General features: G+C 36.8%; 1 protein-coding gene across 1 annotated transcript; it reads right to left on the reverse strand.

The window, feature by feature from the left end:
* Positions 1-3,411: 3,411 nt before the first annotated feature.
* cldn7a (claudin 7a) lies at positions 3,412-14,514 on the reverse strand. Its single transcript, XM_038304002.1, has 4 exons — positions 14,138-14,514; positions 8,113-8,277; positions 6,625-6,709; positions 3,412-4,432 (listed from the first exon to the last, which is right to left on the reverse strand). The coding sequence occupies exons 1-4, from the start codon at positions 14,358-14,360 to the stop codon at positions 4,264-4,266; spliced, it is 642 nt and encodes a 213-aa protein (XP_038159930.1). The 5' UTR covers positions 14,361-14,514; the 3' UTR covers positions 3,412-4,263.
* Positions 14,515-21,973: the final 7,459 nt, after the last annotated feature.

Raw genomic sequence — 21,973 nt, forward strand, 5'->3', positions numbered from 1 at the left:
TCCAGCCAGTCACAGTCAGAAACAGGACTACACTGGAAAAACATCTATAAACAAAGGTGTTGATGGCAGCAGCGCAGCTGATGGTGTCACAGCCAAATGGAAACAGACGAGGCAAAGCTACTATGAGAAAAGGCAGAGAGAACATAACGTTAGAGATTGAACTAACAGATTCTGCAGTGGGAGAATAGAGATAGAATGATGAAATGGGGGTCCCTATGTCTTCCAGAGGTCTAAGCCTATAGCAGCATAACTATAGAGATAGCTCAGGATAACCTGAGCCACTCTAACTATAAGCTATAAGAGAAGAGGGTGACATCCACTCTACCCTGCTAGGGGGGACTGAACCCAGTCCGTTGTATGGTGCACCTGCTGTAACACTGGACCACCTTATTTTTAATTTATGTTAAATGATGCAACACAAGACGCTGGACATAGTTGCTGGCTGTTGAGTCCCATGAGCAGTTTTACAATTAACCAGTTTTCCTCGCCTTCAGATTTTTCCACACTCTTTCCAGGACTGTAATGTGGAAAAACACAAATGCAAAATGGCCTCGTGGGGATTTTCCAGTTTCAACTCCAGACATGATTTCCACAGCACAGCGAGAGAGCCATGATCAGTGACCATTCCATATACTTTTAAATATACCCGTTATAAATTAAACTTGCCCCCTTACTGATCTCTTATATTTTATGATCATAAAGATGTTTCAGTATCTGACAAAGTTGAAGTGAGTTAATAAAAAGCACAGCTTTCAAATAGGAATTTTATTTCTTTACTGATCTAAACAAATCTGAAACTACATGGAACTGAACTGTTATGTTCTAGAATTTCTTGTGCAGGCAGAGGTGTTATTACTGCTGAAACCAGGGCTGGTTTTTGCTATAAACGAACATCTAAAAATGTCTTGATGATTATAATTGAAATGATTATGCCTTACAGATAATGAAATCCTCACATTTATTGTCCCTGAAAATTGTAATATTACATCAAATCTAATTAAAATGGGTATTTTATGCAAATGTCAGGCTATGAAAGTAATTTTAAGGATCATCTACACTGTTAGGTCCAGTGTCTCTTTAATCTGACATTAATCCAGAGACTATCCTTTAAATTGAGGTTAGGGTTTGCTTTCCGGTCAAAGTAACTCTGTGATCATTAAACCGTAGACAGTGTAGAAACGTGTCAAAGCACCTGGGGTCCTTTTTCTGCACACTTTTCCCTTCCACTCTACCTACAATGAATATGCTTGAAAACAACATTCAGAACTGACAGATTCTTGAGGAATGAAGTATGTTGCTTACCCTCTTTGTGTGACTTCTTCTGGACATTAATATATCCTTCCTCATAATAAAGGCTATAATATAGCAATAACACAACATCCTTAAATTGGTTTCATGTAATGGCTGAATTGTCTCTTCTAGCCAAAATCATCAAAATTATTTTAAAAGGCCCCTAAATATTTCATTCCATGTGTAATAAAATCCATATATGGTTTAACTTTCTGCAAAGAGTAAAAAATCTTTCTAATGTTATTTAATATCTTTTTAGGAAGCAGTTTTTAGCACCTGTACACAGACTATGCATAGCATGGGGCCTCCCCTACCACTAGTGGGCCCCAGAGCTACATTATAAGCCTCTTAGGAGGATTACAATTGCCACTATTATCCCTTTATAAGCTTATATACTGTATGAAGCATGATTATTTTCTAGTCTCACAAGCTGAGTTCCATGTTTGGGGTGTATTTATAATGCTTAATTTAACAAATAAAAAAACCCCCACTTGATTAGAAAGAATATATCAAATTACAACAGCTTGGGTTCATAAAAGTAACTAAAACTGAAGCACCCTTTGACTCAGTTTCGGCATTTATTTTTGTTTGCAAGGTGTTCTTTAGCATCCCACGTTTTGATTAAGCAAATTTTGCTCATCTGTATCTGTTGAAATCTTACAGAAGCTAAAGACAATGATTACACAGCTCTCCAGCTAAACTCCTGGAATCTGACTTGGCCTTTTCAAATAACACCTAAATAATTTCAGACCTTAGTTACTTCCTTAAATGTAGGCCAAAAAGAGGCCAAAGACCGTCCTAACAGATGCCAAAGAAACATGCAAATGATATTTAAGACTTTTGGGACAATAATCTTTTGAGTGATTAGATTAAGGTTGATATCTTTGTATGGTTTCCATCCTATTACTTCTGATGTAAAAGTAACAAAGCATTTCAGAGGGAGAAATTTACTCAGAAATTCAAGGATGATTTAGACAGAGTGATGACCTAAAGGCTTAAGTTCTGCTTTGGTAAAAAAACCTAAAGTAGGATGTCAGACTGTTACCTTAGACTTAAATATTAGACTTTTGTGTTATGCAGTTGGGCTATTATCAGAATTTGACCATTATGTTCCCTCAATAAAAGACATTTCATCCCAGCGCTGTGTGTCCCGAGTCCGTAACATCATATATTACTTCTCACACACCCAACATGGACTGTTCTCCCTGCTGCCCTCCGGGAAGAGACTTTGAAGAATTGGATGCAGGTCCAGCAGGTTCTGCAACAGTTTCTTCCCCACTGCCATTAGACTGCTGAATGTTTTGTAAAATGGGTTATTGTATTGCATTTTATTACATTTTATCATTATAAAAAAATGTTAGAACTGTAAATTTACAGTCGTTTTTACTATTTTTCAAGGCTGCACTTTTAAAAAATATGAAATTGTCCAGAGAGCTGTTTCCAAACGAAATTTCTTTTTGTTTTTACACTTGTGTAAACAAAATGACAAATAAAATCTGTCTAAGTCTAGGTAATCTAGGTCTATGTGCACTGCAAAAACGATCTAGAAATAAGTAAAACATTTCTTAAATTAAGTGTATTTATCCTTAATTTCAGTAGTTAAACAGGATGATCTGCCAATTAAATTAGAACTTTTACTCTTAAAATAAGATAATTAGATAATATGCACTTGAAATAAGACAATGCAATTGTTTTTTTCTTATTTTAAATGTAAATTGTCTTGTTCCGTTGGCAAAGTGTCTCACTAACCTCCTCAATTCAAGATAAAATGCACTTATTTTAAGAAAAAATTACTTATTAAGATTTAAATTTTTTTGCAGTGTGGCCTAGTCAAAGTCTGTATTCCAATCTGATTGAGTTGATGTGAGTGACCTTAAATAAACACTTCATTGTAGAAAGATTAAACAATTCTGCAAAACAGTTAAAAACAATCTTCAGCAGTGATGAAAAAAAGCATCACCAGTTTTCACTTATTAGGTGGCACAAAATAATAAAAATAATAAGATAAAAGACAAAGGGGCATTTAGATTCATTTGTCTTATTTGAACATTTCTTTGTCTCAAACGTGTCAGTCTGTTAAATGATGCAACACAAAGCAATTTACAACCATTACACACGAAATATGTCTGCAGTGTTTTTATTTCACTATGTTTTCACATGTTAAAAATACTCTTTTAACACATTATTCTGGAAAAAAGAGCCAGACTTTTATAAAGAACAGGAGTTACATCTCAGAGAATAACAGAGTAAAATCTACATAACCATCAAACTACAGACCCTTCAAACTTAAACTTAACCTTCAATGAAATAAATATGATTACAACAGGGGTAAAAAAAACAACAAATATTTCTAACAGTGTCTAAGAGACTAATCTAAAGAGCATTGAGTGTTGTTTGGTATAATCACTCTACACAATGAGGTCTGTGTGAGAAGTCACACCATGCTCACTGTAACATCTATTTTAGTACACACCGAAACAATAAAACACTGACTTATCATCACGTGGACAGAGCTGCAGCCTGCACACCACGGTGGATCTGATTACTTTCAATTACATGACAGGTGCTAATAACTGCTAGCTCTGACATACTGCTGCAAAGCTTGGCTTTAATCCATAATGTTAGGCTGCAAACCAAGGGGTCACACCGTAACGCCTCGCGTATTAAATAGGGGTATCCAATTATAATGTATTTGAGAAGACCAATTGTAAACAACTGCGGAATGTGTGGATGGAGTGAGAAAAGGCTTTGATGGGACGATTCAGAGCTGTGCATGATAATTAAATTCTCATTAAAGCCATGGCTGTGCATATAAAAGTAAAGTATGTCACATTTTTGTTCTCCTTGATTCTGTTTGCTACTCTGTCATCTTCGCTTCTGTTCCTCTGACACTATAACAAACTGAGGGGGTCATTCTTTCTTCTTCTTCTTGTCTTTTTGATACCCAGCAGTCCCAGCCAGCAGAGGGAGATCTCAGACATATTCCTTATTGCTGCTTGGAGGGCTGGAGCGAGAGCCGGCCATATTCGGGTACCTGGATACCTGCTTCTTCCTTGGACAGGAGGCGGCTAACATGGCCCCGCCCAAAACATCTAGAAGAGCGCCGCCCCAAGCAATGAAGATGGCGGCTCCAAATTCAAACCTGGGAAGACAAAAGATGACAGGGAAAAATATCTATTTGAAATAAATATAATTTTGGTTTACTTTTCAATTTCATTTTTTAAGGTATTTCAAACTGTTTCCATGCGCTCTTTAAAATTTACTCTGGCTGTTTTTTTGTTTTTTTTTACAAACAGTATACTTAAGTTTTTTATTTCATTTTCTATTGTCCATCTTTTCAAGTTCAATTTTGTTTTGTTCTGTTCAGGGAACTGATACTTCTTGTTCAACCCTACCTATTGCTTTAAGATGTCAATTGTTAATATTTGCTGCAACACATAAATATTCTCATTAAAATAAAGATTATTTAAGTCAGACAGGGCCACCTATGGGCAGACCTGAGCAGTTTAAACTCTGCTTAACAGTAACATGAAACTCTTGTTTTTTCAAATTTGCTTAAAAGAGGAAGCTTGAATGTTTCCTAAACAATTTTTTACAAATTTTAGAGGACCCCCATGTTCATGCTCAAACCCATCTTATCTGTTAGAGAAAATTATCTTTCTAATGACATCTAACATGTCCTTGTAACCCATCTTTCTCCGGATGTCAGATCTGCAATTGTGCATAATTTCCAGTCCCTGACTATTGCATACCTGGTTATGTAAACAAATGACTAAGAAAGAATGCTGTAAAAAAACAAAACAAAAAAAAACATTAAAAGTGCAAACATGCTGCAAAAAGAACACACTCCAAAAGGATCCTAACAAACAAAACACAAGCAAAAAATATTAAAAAAAATAAAAAAAAATGCAAAAACCTTGGTTGAGAAAGGCTGCAAAACAGCTGAACATAATGGAAGCCCTTTGGGGACATTATCATCAACTCATATATATCCAGACCCTTAGCAAAGACATAGACTGATTGCTAAGCAAGAATAAGTAGTGAAAAAAATTCAAAGGAAACTTTGGATTTACCTTTATCCCTCCAAATATCATGTAAAAGGCATCCCCTTTGTGTTTTTGCAATTCGTAGTAATGTCCATGATTTGGTACCATATGTGTTGAAGATCGTTTTCGCCCTAGTGGTTCCTAATATACACCTCTGTTATCTGGAGATAGTTTAAAGCATTTATAACCTTGCAGTTGTTTTTGCTACTTGTAGCATTTTCCTTTGTGTGTGTGTTTTTTTTTTTTTTAGCTTTTCTGTTAGTTAATTTATATGTTTACAGATCTCATCTTTGTATTTGCTAGTCTCATTTTTGTGTTTTCAAAATTAATATCTGTATTTGCAGAACTTTTTGAATTTGCTGCAAATTCATGCATTTGTATGACATTTGCAACCCTCAGCTTTAACTGATTCAGACCATTTTTCTACAGTTTCAGTCAAGATGTTAGTTTATAGAATCTAAGGCATCTTTCAAGTTTTGAAAAGGATTTTGGTAGAGTTCTGCTATTCTTATTTAGAAACCCTTTTTTGCGGGAATCCAATAATCAAAAATAAATCAGACATACTGGAAATACTATCTTTGTTTGTCTTCCGTATACACTAATTACCAAAGTTTTTCATTTAGGACTGATAAGTGATAGCAAGAATAGTACTTAAAAATCTCCTCACATTTAAAGCCAAAAAAGATAATTCCAACATATATTAGGGACCTGACTCTTCCGAACAGTACAGTATGTTCCAAACAAAATACTTCATTTTCAGTCTGCACGTTTACTAGTGGTTCTTTAAATTTCTCAAAGCAGGTGTTAGGAGAGGAGACGGGCATGTTAGTTATCAGGCACTTCTCCTGTAGAACCAATTTCCATTTGTTATATTTGAGGCAGATACCCTGTCTAAATTCAAGACTAGACTTTGCTCCTTGATAAAGCTTATAGTTAGAGTGGCTTACATTATGCTGAGCTATCTCTATAGTTATGCTGGTATAGCCTAAGGCTGCTGGAGGACATAGAGGCCATTTTTCCTAACTCTGCACATTTTACTTCTATTCTCACATTTTGCATTAATTGTCATTTAACTTTTACAAGCTTTTTTCAGTCCCAGAAACCCCATTCAATCCCATTAATTTCTTTAAAAAGACTCCCTTAAACATAATTTTTAACATTTTTAAACAGCACTTATTAACATAGTGTGTAAACATAAAGGAAGCAACAGGTATATAGCATTGACTTTGTTATTGAAAAAAAAACAAAAGCAAAACTAGACCATAGAGAAGGCTTTTGATGTTCTTACTTGGTGTTGACTGGAGTGTAGGGATTATAGAAAGCCCTGATGATATTGTGAGCAAACCAAGAACATGCCACAATGGCACACAGCCCTGCAAAGACAGAATTAACAGGAAAGATCAATCGTTCCATCAACACATCAAAATCCATGTAGACCCTGACTCTATTTTTATCCTCCTTACAGCCCATCAGTCGCCCACCCTGACTGTAGCACAATTCACCGTCAGTGTAGTCTTCAAAGTCCTTTGGACATCAGAAGTTAGAACCAGTGCCAGGGGTGCTGAACTCACTTGGTTCTTTGACCACGGAAGTGCAAATGAGTGGGAAGAAAGCTTTTTGGACATGGGATGAATGACCTCCAAGGTTCACTAACAGGCATCAGCAGAGTTGTATACATCTTTGATTGAATTACATGTGGTGCAAAGCAACAATTCAACTATTTGAACTTTTGCATATTTTTTCCCTTTGCAGCCACTAATGTCGTTGCTTTTTAAAAATGTACTCTATAAGTCAGGAAAACACAAAGCTGCCGATAGTTTACAATGAAAATAAAAACAGTTTTTAGATTTTTAAAAATATAAAACTGAAAAATCTTTACCCATCTTTACTTTGATACCCCTAGGTAAAATTTACTGCCTCCAAATCTTTTTTAAATGTCAGAATTACCAGTAGCCAGGTAAATTAGTATGTAGTTTTAGTATAAATCCAGCTGTTGAAGACCTTAGAGGGTTTCTAAAGAACGTGAGTGACCAAACGCCACTATTAAGATTAAGGAAAACAGCAAACAGGTTAGGATTTTAATGCAGAGTTTAGTTTTAAAACAGTTCAGAGACTGAAACATCTTGGTGAGATGTCAATTTATTATTTAAACATCAAAAGAATATAGTGCAATTGCAAAACTACAAAGACATGGCTGTCCATAGCTCCAGACCTTCAGTGCCAGAGTTATACATGATGTGTTCCTGCTCCAGTGTAGCTTATTTGAATGCTTGAACTGATTCTCATTATGTTATGAAGTTGTACAGAAGCCTAGGAGTGCTGAGCCAAGAAAATATCTAAATCGTGCATGTTAGCCATTGCACACCACATACATAAACTAGCAGGCTGGGAAAGGAGAGTTCTGCTTATAAAAGAGGACAGAGGGCTCATGGTTACTCTGGAGGAGCTGTCCAGATTCAGGTGTAAAACATTGTTGACAGGACATGTATATAGTACTTTAACATAGACTGGAAAGCTGGCAAGAGATCTTGCGTGGATGGGTGGAGCTAAATACAGGACCCTTCTTGCAGGAAACCTTTATGAGGCTGCAGATGGCTTGGGAATGAGAAGGAGGTTCACTTTTCTGCAGGAGAACCACCTTAAGCATACAGCTCAGATACGTTGACGAGAGCTATGAATACCCATTTAGACAACTTGAACCTCTTAGGGCTCCAAAGCACAGTTGTAGACACACCTTTAAGTTAGTGTGAATAGCTTGGAGCATCTTAATCCTCACCTCCAACAAGCAGAATAATGCCTCCTATCATGGCAACACGAGATTTGCGGAGTTTATCACTTCCTCCACAGGTGGTGCACTTCATTCCCATACAAGCCACACCCAGACCCGCAAAGGACACGATGATGCCAACTATCATCAGGGCACGAGTTGCCTGGAGAGAACCTAGAGATGTCAGAGTAAAGGAAACAAAAGGAAGATGGTGAAGTAGCTGTGTGCAGGTTATTCACAGGAAAGCAGTAAACAAAGGAGGCTTTTGTTCCATCAAATGTGTGAGTGAAACAAACATGGAGGCGATAATCGCAAAGTAAAATATCAGGAAAATAAATATATAAAAAGAAAAAAGATATGAAATCCCAACACAAAGTATCAGTGTTCCTGGAGGTTGAATTTTTAACAGTGATTCTGAGAGAAACCACGGGACACACATGAACACACCAACCCGACAACAAGGCTTTTTCACTTGAACTGAATCCCACCTCCTCATCTGTTAGGGCCCCCCTCAGCCTATAAACCTATCATAGGGTGAGGCCCCTCTTTGTCTAATCCTCCCCTCTGTCCACCTAGAACCAGTCTGTGCCAGCCTAGGCCATCCCTGCCTGCCCAAACAGACAAAAAACATCCAGCAGGGAGCAAGGGATGGAGGGAGAGGGGATATAAAACAGAATGTAAATCAGAGGGAAATGGGAAACAATAGGTTGAATTATGCAATAAACAAACAGCAGGATGTAGAGGTTTTATACTAAGGAGTTGCACTACACTGTTCTTATTATTTCTGATATAATAGCATTTTTGTTTCTAAATTAAGAAACAAAATTCTCATGCACATCGAATTTAAAGTTAAGGAAAAATTTGCACAAATTATAAGCCGTGAAAAAGTCTTTTCTGGAACTTTTTTAGATTAACAGTTAAAACTCGGATATTATAAAGGTCTGAACTGGTTCCACCATTGAAATGAAACTGGCTGGAATATTTATAATAATCTGTAAACCATAAAGGTTCAAGTCTGGAAACTGGAAACCTTACAATGAAGTGTAGGACAATAATTTTAACGTTTTTCATGGTGATGGGCTAAATGGGGAAGCCCAACACCGTCTATATAAGAAGTTACTGATCAAATGAGACAAAGAATCTGAATTTGTTCCCCCTCTGATAAACATATATTTACTTAACCTTGTCTAAAGGCTGAATTATCATATTTCTTTGTTCTCAAACATACGAGAAGCCATCTTGTCACAAACCTACTGTATGTCAGCTGTTTTAGAACCAGCCCAGCATGGGTCGACCAATCCTGCTGCAGTATAGCATACAGCTGTGAGCTGCATGGTGGAGCAGTTTGTAGCACTGCTGCCTTGCAGCAAGAAGGTTCTTGGTTTGATACCTGGCCCGGGTTCTTTCTGAATGGATTTTGTATGTTCTACCTGTGCATGCATGCGACCTGGCAAGGTTGTACCCCGCCTATCGCCTGTAGACTGCTGGAGATAAGCACCCTGATGGATGGATGGATGGATGGATGGATGGATGGACATACAGATATGATGAAAGCTAGAAGTGCCCACAGTGATACCAAAATAAACCGCACAGCAGAGGAGGATGTACTCATAGCTGCTGCTATGATAACAGTTTTGTCCAAATACATGATTTCATCTTTGAAAGAAGAAAAACAAGCAGCAATTTACACATTTCTGGCAAAGATGTTTGTGACTTTTTACTAGCTGACTGGAAAAAAAGAAAACCTGTGGTAGGCAGCCACTGGGTGTAGCTTCCCTAGGTCAGGTTGGAAGGTACTGCTGAATGTCCGTCCTTCCCCCAACAGTTTTGATGGGAGCAGGCCCAGACTGATAATATTCATAACTAAAGCAATAGTGCAACATAAGATCAATCTGGCTTAACAGGTTAAGTGGTAATGGTGCATTGAAAAAAAGTGGATTGAATAAAAAACAAAGGACAATTCAAGAGTTAACCTTGCATAAGCGATATGGATACTGTATAGAATTAGAATAAAACTACAAGTTTCCATCTAAAAAGCCTCCTGTTGAAAATGTTCACAAAAGGGAGGGATATTCAGTGCAATTCTTCAAGCTGATTGGGTAAATCATCAAATTTAAAGATTTTACCCAATCCCAGCAGCAGCTGTGACACATCACATTCTTGAATTGTTTCACAACTATTGGAGTTCACTGATAAACCAAACTCTTACAAAAAGTTGAGAGGAACCCATAAACATCTTTCCCATCAACAAAGGTAAAAATTGGATCCTTTTGCAAATTTTTCAAGAAGAAATGGATGCTATTCCAGCTAAAACTGGTACAGCCATCTTTGTTTTGCTTCAGCCTTCTGCCTCTGGTTGACACGTTTCTCTCATCCACGTCACTGCTTTTCATTGGTCCTTCACTGGTGAAAATACATCTTGCTCCTGGCAAGATGAATTTTCAGGAGTTTATAAATTCACAATTCTCATGACAATTCATATTTATTGCAAGGTAAGCTTGGATCAGCTAAAACCATAAAGTTTCCAAAGGAGTTCAAGCCATAAGATGTTCAAATGCTTAGAACTAAGGTTAAAAACCTGAATCTGGGCAAGGAAACCAATATTTTAAAATAAGTCTATAAATACTAAAAATGGAGCGCGGTGATGGTAAAGTTTTCCAAAGCACATGTCATTAGTGTTGGACCCTTTGGGGATTTGAGGGATATTTTTAACAAAAAGTACATTTAAAGTTGTGGATTAAAAGACCTGCGATGGACTGGCAACCTGTCCAGGGCTTACCCTCGCAATATCTCGCCTATAGCCCAGCTGGAGATAGGCACCAGCATCCCTTTCGACCCCACTTGGGATTAAGCGTGCCAGAAAATGGGTGGATGAATGGATGAAAAGGCAGAAGCAATCACTCTGTTTTCTTATTTAAAACAAGTCAATGACTAGTACACAGAATTCAGTGATGAACGTTTTTCAACCCTTTGCAACACACCGAAAAATAGTTAAATAAATGGCGATCAGACAAGGTTCCCATGGTCTTTGGAAGAAAAGCAAGCCCAAAGCACTAAAGGTTCTCCACCATATTAAAACATTAGGAGTAGATGTTTTTCCATGGATGCAGCTGTTTTACAACAGTCCAATCTGGAATATTTGTTTCAGGAAACTATAACATTATTCCCATTGGGCTAGAGAATATATTTCTAGTTTAAATTCCAACAGAGAATACTTCCTATTTACATTTTTGATGGTTGGACAGAAAACATCTCAAACTGTTCTTGCTCACAAACAGCTGTGTCAGCCGGGAAGAATGTTTAAATGATTTTGAATGGGGTTTGATCAATATATATATATATATATATATATATATATATATATATATATATATATATATATATATATATATATATATATATATATATATATATATATATATATATATATATATATATATATATATGTATATATGTCTGGTACAGTAGCAGCATAAACTTTGCAGGTTAAGTTTTTGTTATTCTAAGTGTTCATAGGAATAGATTTAAACCTCACACGCATCTGCTTTACAGTGGGTGGAAGGTTCTCCTTCTCCAGTTTTTCCCATTTAGGAGAGTGGCAAAGTGAAAGTGGCCTTAGTGAAATATAATAACAAATTTGAAATTATATTTTATTTTAAGAAAATAAAAGTTATGCCACTAAAATAAAGATACATCTATTTTAAGGCAATTTACAGATCTTGAACCAGTGTGCAAATAACAGTGGAAGAGGATGTATATTTATATATTAAAGAGTGTATAAATAACTACATGTTTTCAGTGAAAGTGCCTGGAAACAGTTTGTACAAGTCCCATATGGTTTCAGTGTCCAGATTTTGATAACAGCTTGTTGACAAAAGGCTGAAATTCTGAACCATGTGTTGAATGTAACACATCTAGACTTTCTGTCACCACCCTTCCTGGGAATCACACTGCATGGACACTGTGTGATGGACTGTTCAGTTTTTGAGGGTTTCAGAGACATGGCAATGGTGAAATTTACACATAACAGAATGTAGTAAAAGAGAAAACAAGATGGCACTATTCTCACAGATAATTAAACCTGATCGGTGTGGGCTATTGAGGGGTCTCATAAAGGAACAGGTGTGTCTCCAGGTGGGTTGAAGAACAACACTTCCATTCATATGTCACTGGTAAAAAGTCTTCAATGTAACGCCTTACATGTCTTTAGGTTCTGACTACTTACTTATGAACAGAATGTTATTCCTGCAGTCTTTTAAAATTGTGTAAATGAGTAGATCTGCAGGCTTTTCATTTTTTTTTTGTTTTCTGTTCAGTCTTTGATCTTTTACAGAGGAATGGGTTGGTTTAATGTAGTTTTAACCACTTATTAGATTATACACGTTTAAGAATTTGACTCAGAAAATATTAGCTGTCTTGCAGTTTGAAGGTTATCTGGATGTGAGCGTCAGTATAAACCTGGCTACTGGCTATAGTGTAAAACGGTCTGAGTTGTAGGTATGGCTAGAAATAGGCTTTACAAATTCAGTCAGTTCACCATTTATCCCTTTTTGCAATCCAAAATATGCAGCTTTAAGTAAATACCACTTTGCCTATTCTGGCACTCAGCCACCTGGACTGTTTAGATTTTAATCAAGTAGGGTGGATAGTGTTGCCTGATGAGCTATGAAACTCTAAGATGGCACGTATACTAAACCAGTGTTTTAGCAGTGACTTTATAGCCCCATTTTCACTACCTTTTACACACTGTGCCGAGATCGGTCCGAGCGCGGTAACCAATATAACTGTTGAGTGTAAATGGCACCTAAAACTGAACCGGACCAGACAGAACCGAACCGCACTAAACTGGTACTAGTTCATCAGTAGGGCTCGGCGCGGTTCAGTTCAGGCTTGAACAAAGAGCATAACAAAGAGCACATGGACAGAACGCATCGTCTTCTAACAATCAACCTTAGTATTAATGAAATTTCATTCACTTATTAATACCTTAATCCCATAAAACGTTCTGAGAATGTTCTGTCCGGATCCCTCAGCTCAGTCTGCTGAATGCTTGAACTAGCTACAACTGATGGTGGTCCTACCTATTTAAAAAAAAAATCTAATTTCTCCCAATTCCCCAATTTAACCACTTGGTAGTATGTTAAGCTTATAAATGCAGAAGTTACACACTTAGTCCTAAACTTAGAACTTAAAACACATTCAAAAATAAATTCATGTCAATCAGATATTGTTCACCTACTGGAGAGTATTGTTTTATCATTTACTAAATTAAAAGTTACACTATTATTGCTCCACGAAAAGGAAAATGAAAAATAATTAAAACGTATTATTTTTGGTTGACTGAGCTGGAAATAGTTTTTCTCTTGTTATTATTCCTAATGGGCTCTATGCACAGCTCCACTACTTCCTGAATTTAATGCAGCTCCTTTGTTTCCTGTCTTTCATTACTGGACGAATTGATTAATCCAGGTGTGTCTGGCCAGTTACTTAGGTCATACACACCTGGATTAATCAGTTCATCCAATCATGAAAGACAGGAAACAAAGGAGCTGCCTTAAATTCAGGAAGTAGTGGAGCTGTGCATAGAGCCTATTATTCCTAAAGAGTTGCGCAGAAATTACATTTTTTAATTATAACCATTATAAAGAGCACCTGACTGCTTCTGCTAACAGCCATAGAAGACAAACTAGAATTTTATAGAAATGACTATATGGTGTTTCCAGGTCTTTAGTTTTGTAGCTAATGAAAATATGACAAGGAAGGAGTAAAATGTTTAGCCTACACCAGACCATTAGATATATATATATATATTTATACCTGTAAATATGTTCTTAATAAAAAAAAAAGTGTATAAAACCACCATAAAGGTTTTTCTTTTTCTTTTTTTTCTCTTTTTTTTTTTTTTTTTACATATAGGCTATTTTTAAATAGCCTATATGTAAAAAACTCATCACACAGGTTTTTTTTTTTTTGTCAGATCAATCATGGCACTACAGGTGTTCCATATGCCGGATAAAACTAGCCCAGCGCTTACTGTCGAGCTGCAGGATGGAGTCATAGATTTTGCACTGCAGCTGCCCGGTGCTCTGGAAGGCGCAGGACATCCACAGTCCCTGGTACATGGCCACTGCAGTGATGATGTTGTCTCCGATGTAGGCAGACATCTTCCACTGAGGCAGGATGGTGCCGATTATCAGCCCTACTATCCCAACCAAAGACAGGAAAAAGCCCAGCAGCTGGATGCCGGAGTTGGCCATTCTTTAATTAAACTTTCCCGGCGTAAAGAAACGAGATTTTACCCCCTAAAAAAAGTTCACTTCCAAAACTTCCTTCGGATCGTTTGGGCTTAACAGCGCTGTATGCAGAGTCAGTGTGGAGAGAGAGGTGAATCCCTGAGGGTGGGTGGGCTTCCACGGAGGGGGTGATGGTGTGAAAGTGGGTGTGGGAATCCTGTCTGCTCCCAAAGGGCTGGTTCTTCCAAAATATTGTTGGCATCACACAAAATACTTGAAAAGTGTTAATAATAAATAGAATGAGTATTTTTACTCTTAAAATAAGATAATTAGATAAAATGCACTTAAAATAATACAATGCAGCTGTGTTTTCCTATTTTAACAGTAAATTTTCTTGTGCCACTGGCAAAATGTCACTTATACCTACTCAATCCAAGAACAAATGCACTTATTTAAATAACAAAAAAAAAAAAAGACTTATCTAGATTTTGATTTTTTCCAGTGTAGAAAGAATATAAACCATCATACAGGAATCTATTACACAGATTTAATAAAATAATACCTTTCCCGAGCTGAACATAGTGCTATTGTCAGTCCTTTCACTTTAGAAAAAATCTACAGGCGCTTATTTCCAGGTACTTAGAGATTCACTTCCATACAGAAAGCCCATATTCTATTCTTCAGCTACCACAGCATACATGTCAGATTAAATAATACTACCTATACTTCAGCGATAGTATCAAGGTGTTACTTTATTATATCTCTTATACTATATGCATTGGTTGTGCTGTTCTTTTTACATCTTTTTGCAGGTGATAAAGCAGACTGAAGATGTTTTATGGTTATCTCCCTTTCATCTCCTCTTTCTTTCATCTTTTCTCCTTTTTTCCTTTCCTGTTCTACTTTCATTGCAGTGTTCATATAATTTGTAATACTCCCTGCATGAATTATCATAAAGCTATTTATATGCATGAATCAAGCGGAACATTATGGCGATAGCCCTACTGCTCCACTTGTGAAAGCAAAATCTGTTGGGCTCTTTTTTTGGCATCAAGACAATTATTGTTATTGCCACATCGCCAGACAGGACACTGTAAAAAAACACTTAATTCAACCTTTTTTAAAACACAACAAAGCATAATACAGGCTAATTTAAAAAAAGAAAGTGTTAAGTACATTTGATAAAATAGAAAATGTTCTGTTCTTCTCCAAAGCACCTCACCCTACAGTCAGTCATTCCTCATACTCATAAGCACTTTCATAAACCGAGTGTTGTTTTAAATTTTATTGCACTTTTTCTTTTTTATGAACTGCTAAGTGCGTCCAGAAATCTTACCTTCGGTGTGCCTAACGTACTTAAAGGTATAGTGGAGGATTTTCGTGAATTTTTGAAGAAACACGCCCTCTCCACTTTCAAAGAAATGCACATGCACAACCCTGTACCCGCTCCCAAGAGGAAATGCATATTAAACTCATACAAGCTTATGTTCGAAAAGAAGATTTGTAAATTTTCCACTATGTTAGACTCACCACCGGTAAGTAAAAATAGGGATGAGCACGTAGGACGGCTTTATGTAAACATATGACCAGAATGATTGACAATTAGGAGGACAAATTATTTTGATGAAAAGAACTTCGTCCACTATACCTTTAAGTATATTTAATCTAATCTAACATATAGATACTGTAATTACAACTGATTTATAAACATATTAATTTGTCTGTAGACCTCCTGAGATAGCCTTGCCCCCTCTGCAGAGAGGAGAAAAGAGAAAAGGATGGTGAGAATCAGCTATATGACAGAAAGCAGAAGTACTCGAAGACTGAAGGATACAAAGAAGTATAAAGAAGTGAAAAAATATAAATATAAGTACTTTTCATGGTATGGGTGAGCTACCCTTCTTGCTGAAGGGCAAAAAAATGCAAATATTATTTGAAACAAATGACCAAATTCTCTGCATATTTTCCTTGACTGCACAATAAACCAATGCTATGGTTTTCCCCCTTGGTTAGTTCCAAGTTTAACAAGGTTTGACCATTAAATCAATCTTAACTGTGTAAATAAAAGATTCAAAATGCAACCGAAAACAGGTGGTAGGCTACTTAGCTAACAATGTTCTTTTGCCTAATAGCTCCCGCAGCTCAGTTCCACATATCGCACTCCCCCTTCTGCATTGTTTTGACCCTTCAGTTTCTCACATTCTTCTCCTTTCATTCTCTCCTCCTGTCACTATAACTCGGCTCCTTTCAGCTGTATCCAGGCTTTTGCTGTTGAAGGCAACAAATACCCCCATTGTTGCTGGGGAGAAATGACTGTGCAAGGAATTTGTTGCTCATTAAAAGAAATGATAAAGATCACGTTCCTTTTTTTATAGCTTTATTCTATTAATAATAATATAAAGTAGGATACCTCTTGAATAAAGAATTATAAAGGTCAAAAATAAACATTTAATAGCGGATTGGGAAGATGGTTAGGAGAATATGTGCAAATCCCAGCCTTTCCAGTGTTGTTACTACTGGAAACCTGATTTATATGACATTCTAATCCAAGTCTTGGGGGCCAGTGAAAGGCTCCCCACACCACCCTTTTCTACTTATCTTTTAGTTCTCCTTACCCTTTTCCCACTTCTTTGAAGGATAAACACACATTCGTCTTGGTGGTTTCGCCATTGCACAATGCCTGGAAGGGGCTACAGAAGAAAACAGCTAAATCAGTCTTAGCATTCTTTCAGGTGCCCCGCCGCCGCCCTCTGTGGCCTCCTGTGGGTCTGAACTAAGCAAGTACAGTACAATTCAATGACTAAAGTCTTTTAAGTGCCTGTGGAAGTCACTGAGGCATTAGCAATAAAACACTCTGGTTTTTCCCTGAAAAGGCTCAACAGAGGTGTAAATGAGGGGGACGGCGCCTGTCCTCTTCATGTACCCGGTCTTCTCCAGAACACTGAGGAATTCTGTTCTTGGTCTTGTGGCTTTATTCTTCTCATCTGTGACCGCTTCCCTAGGCGTCAGTACAGAAAAACAGGGCATAAAAAAATAAAAAACAAATCCTCACAGTACTTTCTGTTCTACGTATTAAAGTTAATGAAGTTTCTATAGCTAAATTCATTATTTTTATAGTTTTAACTTGGTTAATGTTTTTATCTCATTCCTGTTATATTCGTTTTGACACATTTTAAGTTGGGTTTAGTAAAAAAAAGTGAGAACATGCCAAACACAGTGTGAAGCTGCAAAAATTAGATGCAAAACACAGTATAAATTTACAACATTTTAACTTAAAAATTCAAATGCCGATTTCTATGTACAGAAGGAGAAAGTCAGCCTAATGAAGCTCCTCTGAGAGATTTCAAAGTATTTAATCCTGAGCAGTTTATATCTATAACACACTCAACTGGCAAAATATAATTTATAAAATCTGTCCACTAACATTTCTCACAAACATTCTGACAGAATTCAGAGAAATTAAAATTCTGCTCCAGTTGTGACCAGCATTATTATTTTTGACATGCTCAGCCATACATCAGAATGTCCCTCCAACTGAGGATGACCAGATTTCTGATTTGAAGTCTTTTACATTTCCAGCTAGGATATTAAATATAATAAAACATGTCAAAATGAAATAAGGAAAATGGGGCTGTTACAGTTTTGTTTATTTTACACGACAAGAATAAAAACAAGGGTATTTTTCTTCTTACTGCTGTTATCATTAAGTGTATAATGGAAATAGTAAAAGCAGCAGTAATACAGGTATAAGTTTTGTGTGTGAGTGTGTGTTCTTGTTTTGAATAGGTCAAAGTTTTTGGAAAAATAGCACGCTGTGGGGACGCCAAATATTTTTGGTGCAATGTTCATGTTTAGGACTAAGGTGTGAATTGAGTTTAGGTTGCGGTTAGGGTAAGGGTAAGTGTCATGGTTAAGTTGTAGAAATTAATGGAAGTCAGTGGGAAGGCCCTACAGTGAAACAAGTTGTGTGTGTTTGTGTGTGGGCGTGTTTTACCTGCAATGTGGGGACAGTGTTTTGTAAAATATCCAATATTGTGGGGACTTTCAGGTACATATGGATACATTCCTGTCTTGTTCATCTTCTTTACTTCTACCTCTGCTTCGCAAAACTCTTCTGTTTTTTGCTCCTTTTTAATTTGCACTTTAAGCTTCCTTCCTGTCTTACTCCATTCACTTTGTTATTTTGCATGGGAAATTTGGGTCATCTTAGTATAAACTTATAACATTTTGTAAAATATGATACCATAAATACAATATTTTGCAAACAACAACCAACTTTTTTCTTATACAGGAACCCATATAGCATCTACCTGTACCTATGAACATCTAGAGGTCACTATGCTAACTGCAATAGCACTATGAAGCACACTAATTCCTGGTTTTAGCTCTTTCCTTACTGTCAGACTATTCGGATTGCACTTGTTTTGGCAATTACTCATGCACTTCTGCAGTGGCTTAAGTATCTTTATCTATTTGCGGTAAGGGATTGAGTTATTCTATGTTATTCTGAATGATGCAAGCTGACCTGAATGGGCACACTGGAAAAACGATCTAGAAATAAGTAACATTTTCTTAAATTAAGTTTATTTACTCTTAATTTGAGTTGGTAAATGAGGTAGTTTGCTAATGGAATTTATATTTTTACTCTTAAAATAAGATAATTCGATAAAATGCACTTGAAATAAGACAATGCAGTTGCGTTTTACTATTTTAACAGTAAATTGTCTTGTTCCATTGGCGAAACGTCACTTTTACCTACTCAATCTAGATTTAGATTTTATCCAGTGCATATGCATCCCACATCAACTCTTTCCATCTTGGGTAGCTGATCACTCTGGCCAGCTGTTATCAGAATACTTTGATCGGCATGTTGTCCTGACACATTTTTTATTGGATTATTTATGCCATTGTAAATGGTAAAATCATTTTTTTCCCCTAATATGAATAATTTGATCGTGAAATTTTTTGTGTAAAGTTAGGTACAGATACGTTTTTTTTTTCGTGAGCAACATACAGGTGCTGGTCATAAAATTAGAATATCATGAAAAAGTAGATTGATTTCAGTAATTCCATTTAAAAAGTGAAACTTGTATATTATATTCATACATTACATACAAACTCATATATTTCAGATGTTTATTTTGTTTAATTTTGATGATTACAAATGACAACAAATGAAAATCTCAAATTCATCATATCAGAAAATTAGAATATTGTGAAAAGGTTCAAAATTGATGGCCCCTGGTGCCACACTCTAATCAGCTAATTAACTCAAACCACCTGCAAAAGCCTTTAAATGGTCTTTCAGTCTAGTTCTATAGGCTACACAATCATGGGGAAGACTGCTGACTTGACAGTTGTCCAAAAGACGACCATCGACACCTTGCACAAGGAGGGCAAGACACAAAAGGTCATCGCTAAAGAGGCTGGCTGTTCACAGAGCTCAGTGTCCAAGCACATTAATAGAGAGGCGAAGGGAAGGAAAAGATGTGGTCGAAAAAAGTGTACAAGCAAGAGAGATAACCGCACCCTGGAGAGGATTGTGAAACAAAACCCATTCAAAAATGTGGGGGAGATTCACAAAGAGTGGACTGCAGCTGGAGTGAGTGCTTCAAGAACCACCACACACAGACGTATGAAAGACATGGGTTTCTGCTGTCGCATTCCTTGTGTCAAGCCACTCTTGAACCACAGACAGCGTCAGAAGCGTCTTGCCTGGGCTAAAGAGAAACAGGACTGGACTGCTGGTGAGTGGTCCAAAGTCATGTTCTCTGATGAAAGTAAATTTTGCATTTCCTTTGGAAATCAAGGTCCCAGAGTCTGGAGGAAAAGAAGAGAGGCACTTCATCCACGTTGCTTGAAGTCCAGTGTAAAGTTTCCACAGTCAGTGATGGTTTGGGGTGCCATGTCATCTGCTGGTGTTGGTCCATTGTGTTTTCTGAGGTCCAGGGTCAACGCAGCCACATACCAGGAAGTTTTAGAGCACTTCATGCTTCCTGCAGCTGACCAACTTTTTGGAGATGCAGATTTCATTTTCCAACAGGACTTGGCACCTGCACACAGTGCCAAAGCTACCAGTACCTGGTTGAAGGACCATGGTATCCCTGTTCTTAATTGGCCAGCAAACTCTCCTGACCTTAACCCCATAGAAAATCTATGGGGTATTGTGAAGAAGAAGATGCAATACACCAGACCCAACAATTCAGAAGAGCTGAAAGCCACTATTAGAGCAACCTGGGCTATCATAACACCTGAGCAGTGCCACAGACTGATCGACTCCATGCCACGCCGCATTGCTGCAGTAATACAGGCCAAAGGAGGCCCAACTAAATACTGAGTGCTGTACATGCTCATACTTTTCATGTTCATACTTTTCAGTTGGCCAACATTTCTATAAATCCTTTGTTTTTATTGGTCTTCAGTAATATTCTAATTTTCTGATATGATGAATTTGAGATTTTCATTTGTTGTCATTTGTAATCATCAATATTAAACAAAATAAACATCTGAAATATATGAGTTTGTATGTAATGTATGAATACAATATACAAGTTTCACTTTTTAAATGGAATTACTGAAATCAATCTACTTTTTCATGATATTCTAATTTTATGACCAGCACCTGTATAGACTTAGTAAACTGTGTAGACAAAAAGAAAGTCGTATAGCATTAACCTGATAACAAGTCCTTTAAACTATTTCCTTATTCAGGAATCACGTTATATCAGATGCCTCTCCTGATTCAACCAGGATTCAGACCCATGTTCCCCAGGTCAAATATTTAAACCATTACACCACGGATGAATAAACCTATAGCCCTTTGAATATTGTTGTAAAATTTGAAATAAGAGTACTGCAAAAGTGAAATATTATTAATATTTCTTTCCCATACAGGCCTTATTATTGCCGGACATGTAAAATGAACTTTCTCCATTTACTGGAGTTGCCTTTATAAGCCCCATTAGTCAATTCATATGAGAGTGATTAAGGTCATATTTGGGTTATTCTACTCCAACTTTCTTACTTCAAAAGACATTACTGCTCAAAACCCACAAAAATATACGAAATCACTGCGGAAGATGTTTTTCCACATTTCAGATGTGGTGCACAACACTGGTGTCATTGCCACTTATCGCCAGAGGGGGCAACCTTCTGCAAAAAAAATGTGGATGCTCTTTTAAAAAGCTGATCTATTTTAGAAATGCCACAGCAGTCAGAGTCCTACAAACTTCCATTCAGTTTAAAATAATTATAGAGATGGTGAAGGAGTGTAAACACTTTAATGTTCACTTGGACAACAGACTGGACTGTAGACACAATCTTAAAGTAATCTAAAAGAAGGGACCGAGAAGGCTGTACTTTTTGAAGAAGCTTTGGTCCTTCAGTTTTTGCAGCAATATACTGCATATCCTTAGGCATTTATGGCAGTTGATGAAAGCGTGGCATGTAAAGAGGATTAACATCACTTGTAGCATGCAACAGTATATCCACTGGGTTAGAGACAGAACGTTGATTAATTTTACATGATCTGCAAATGTACTAACACTAAAACACTTAAATGCTCTAAAAGATTAGAATACATTTCTTTTAAGTTATTTTACTGCCTTGAAATATGTTTCTGGTTTTTGTCGTACTTT

The sequence above is a fragment of the Cyprinodon tularosa genome, unplaced genomic scaffold (genome assembly GCF_016077235.1).
Source record: "Cyprinodon tularosa strain WSP-4 unplaced genomic scaffold, ASM1607723v1 ctg523, whole genome shotgun sequence".
Lineage (NCBI taxonomy): Eukaryota > Metazoa > Chordata > Actinopteri > Cyprinodontiformes > Cyprinodontidae > Cyprinodon > Cyprinodon tularosa.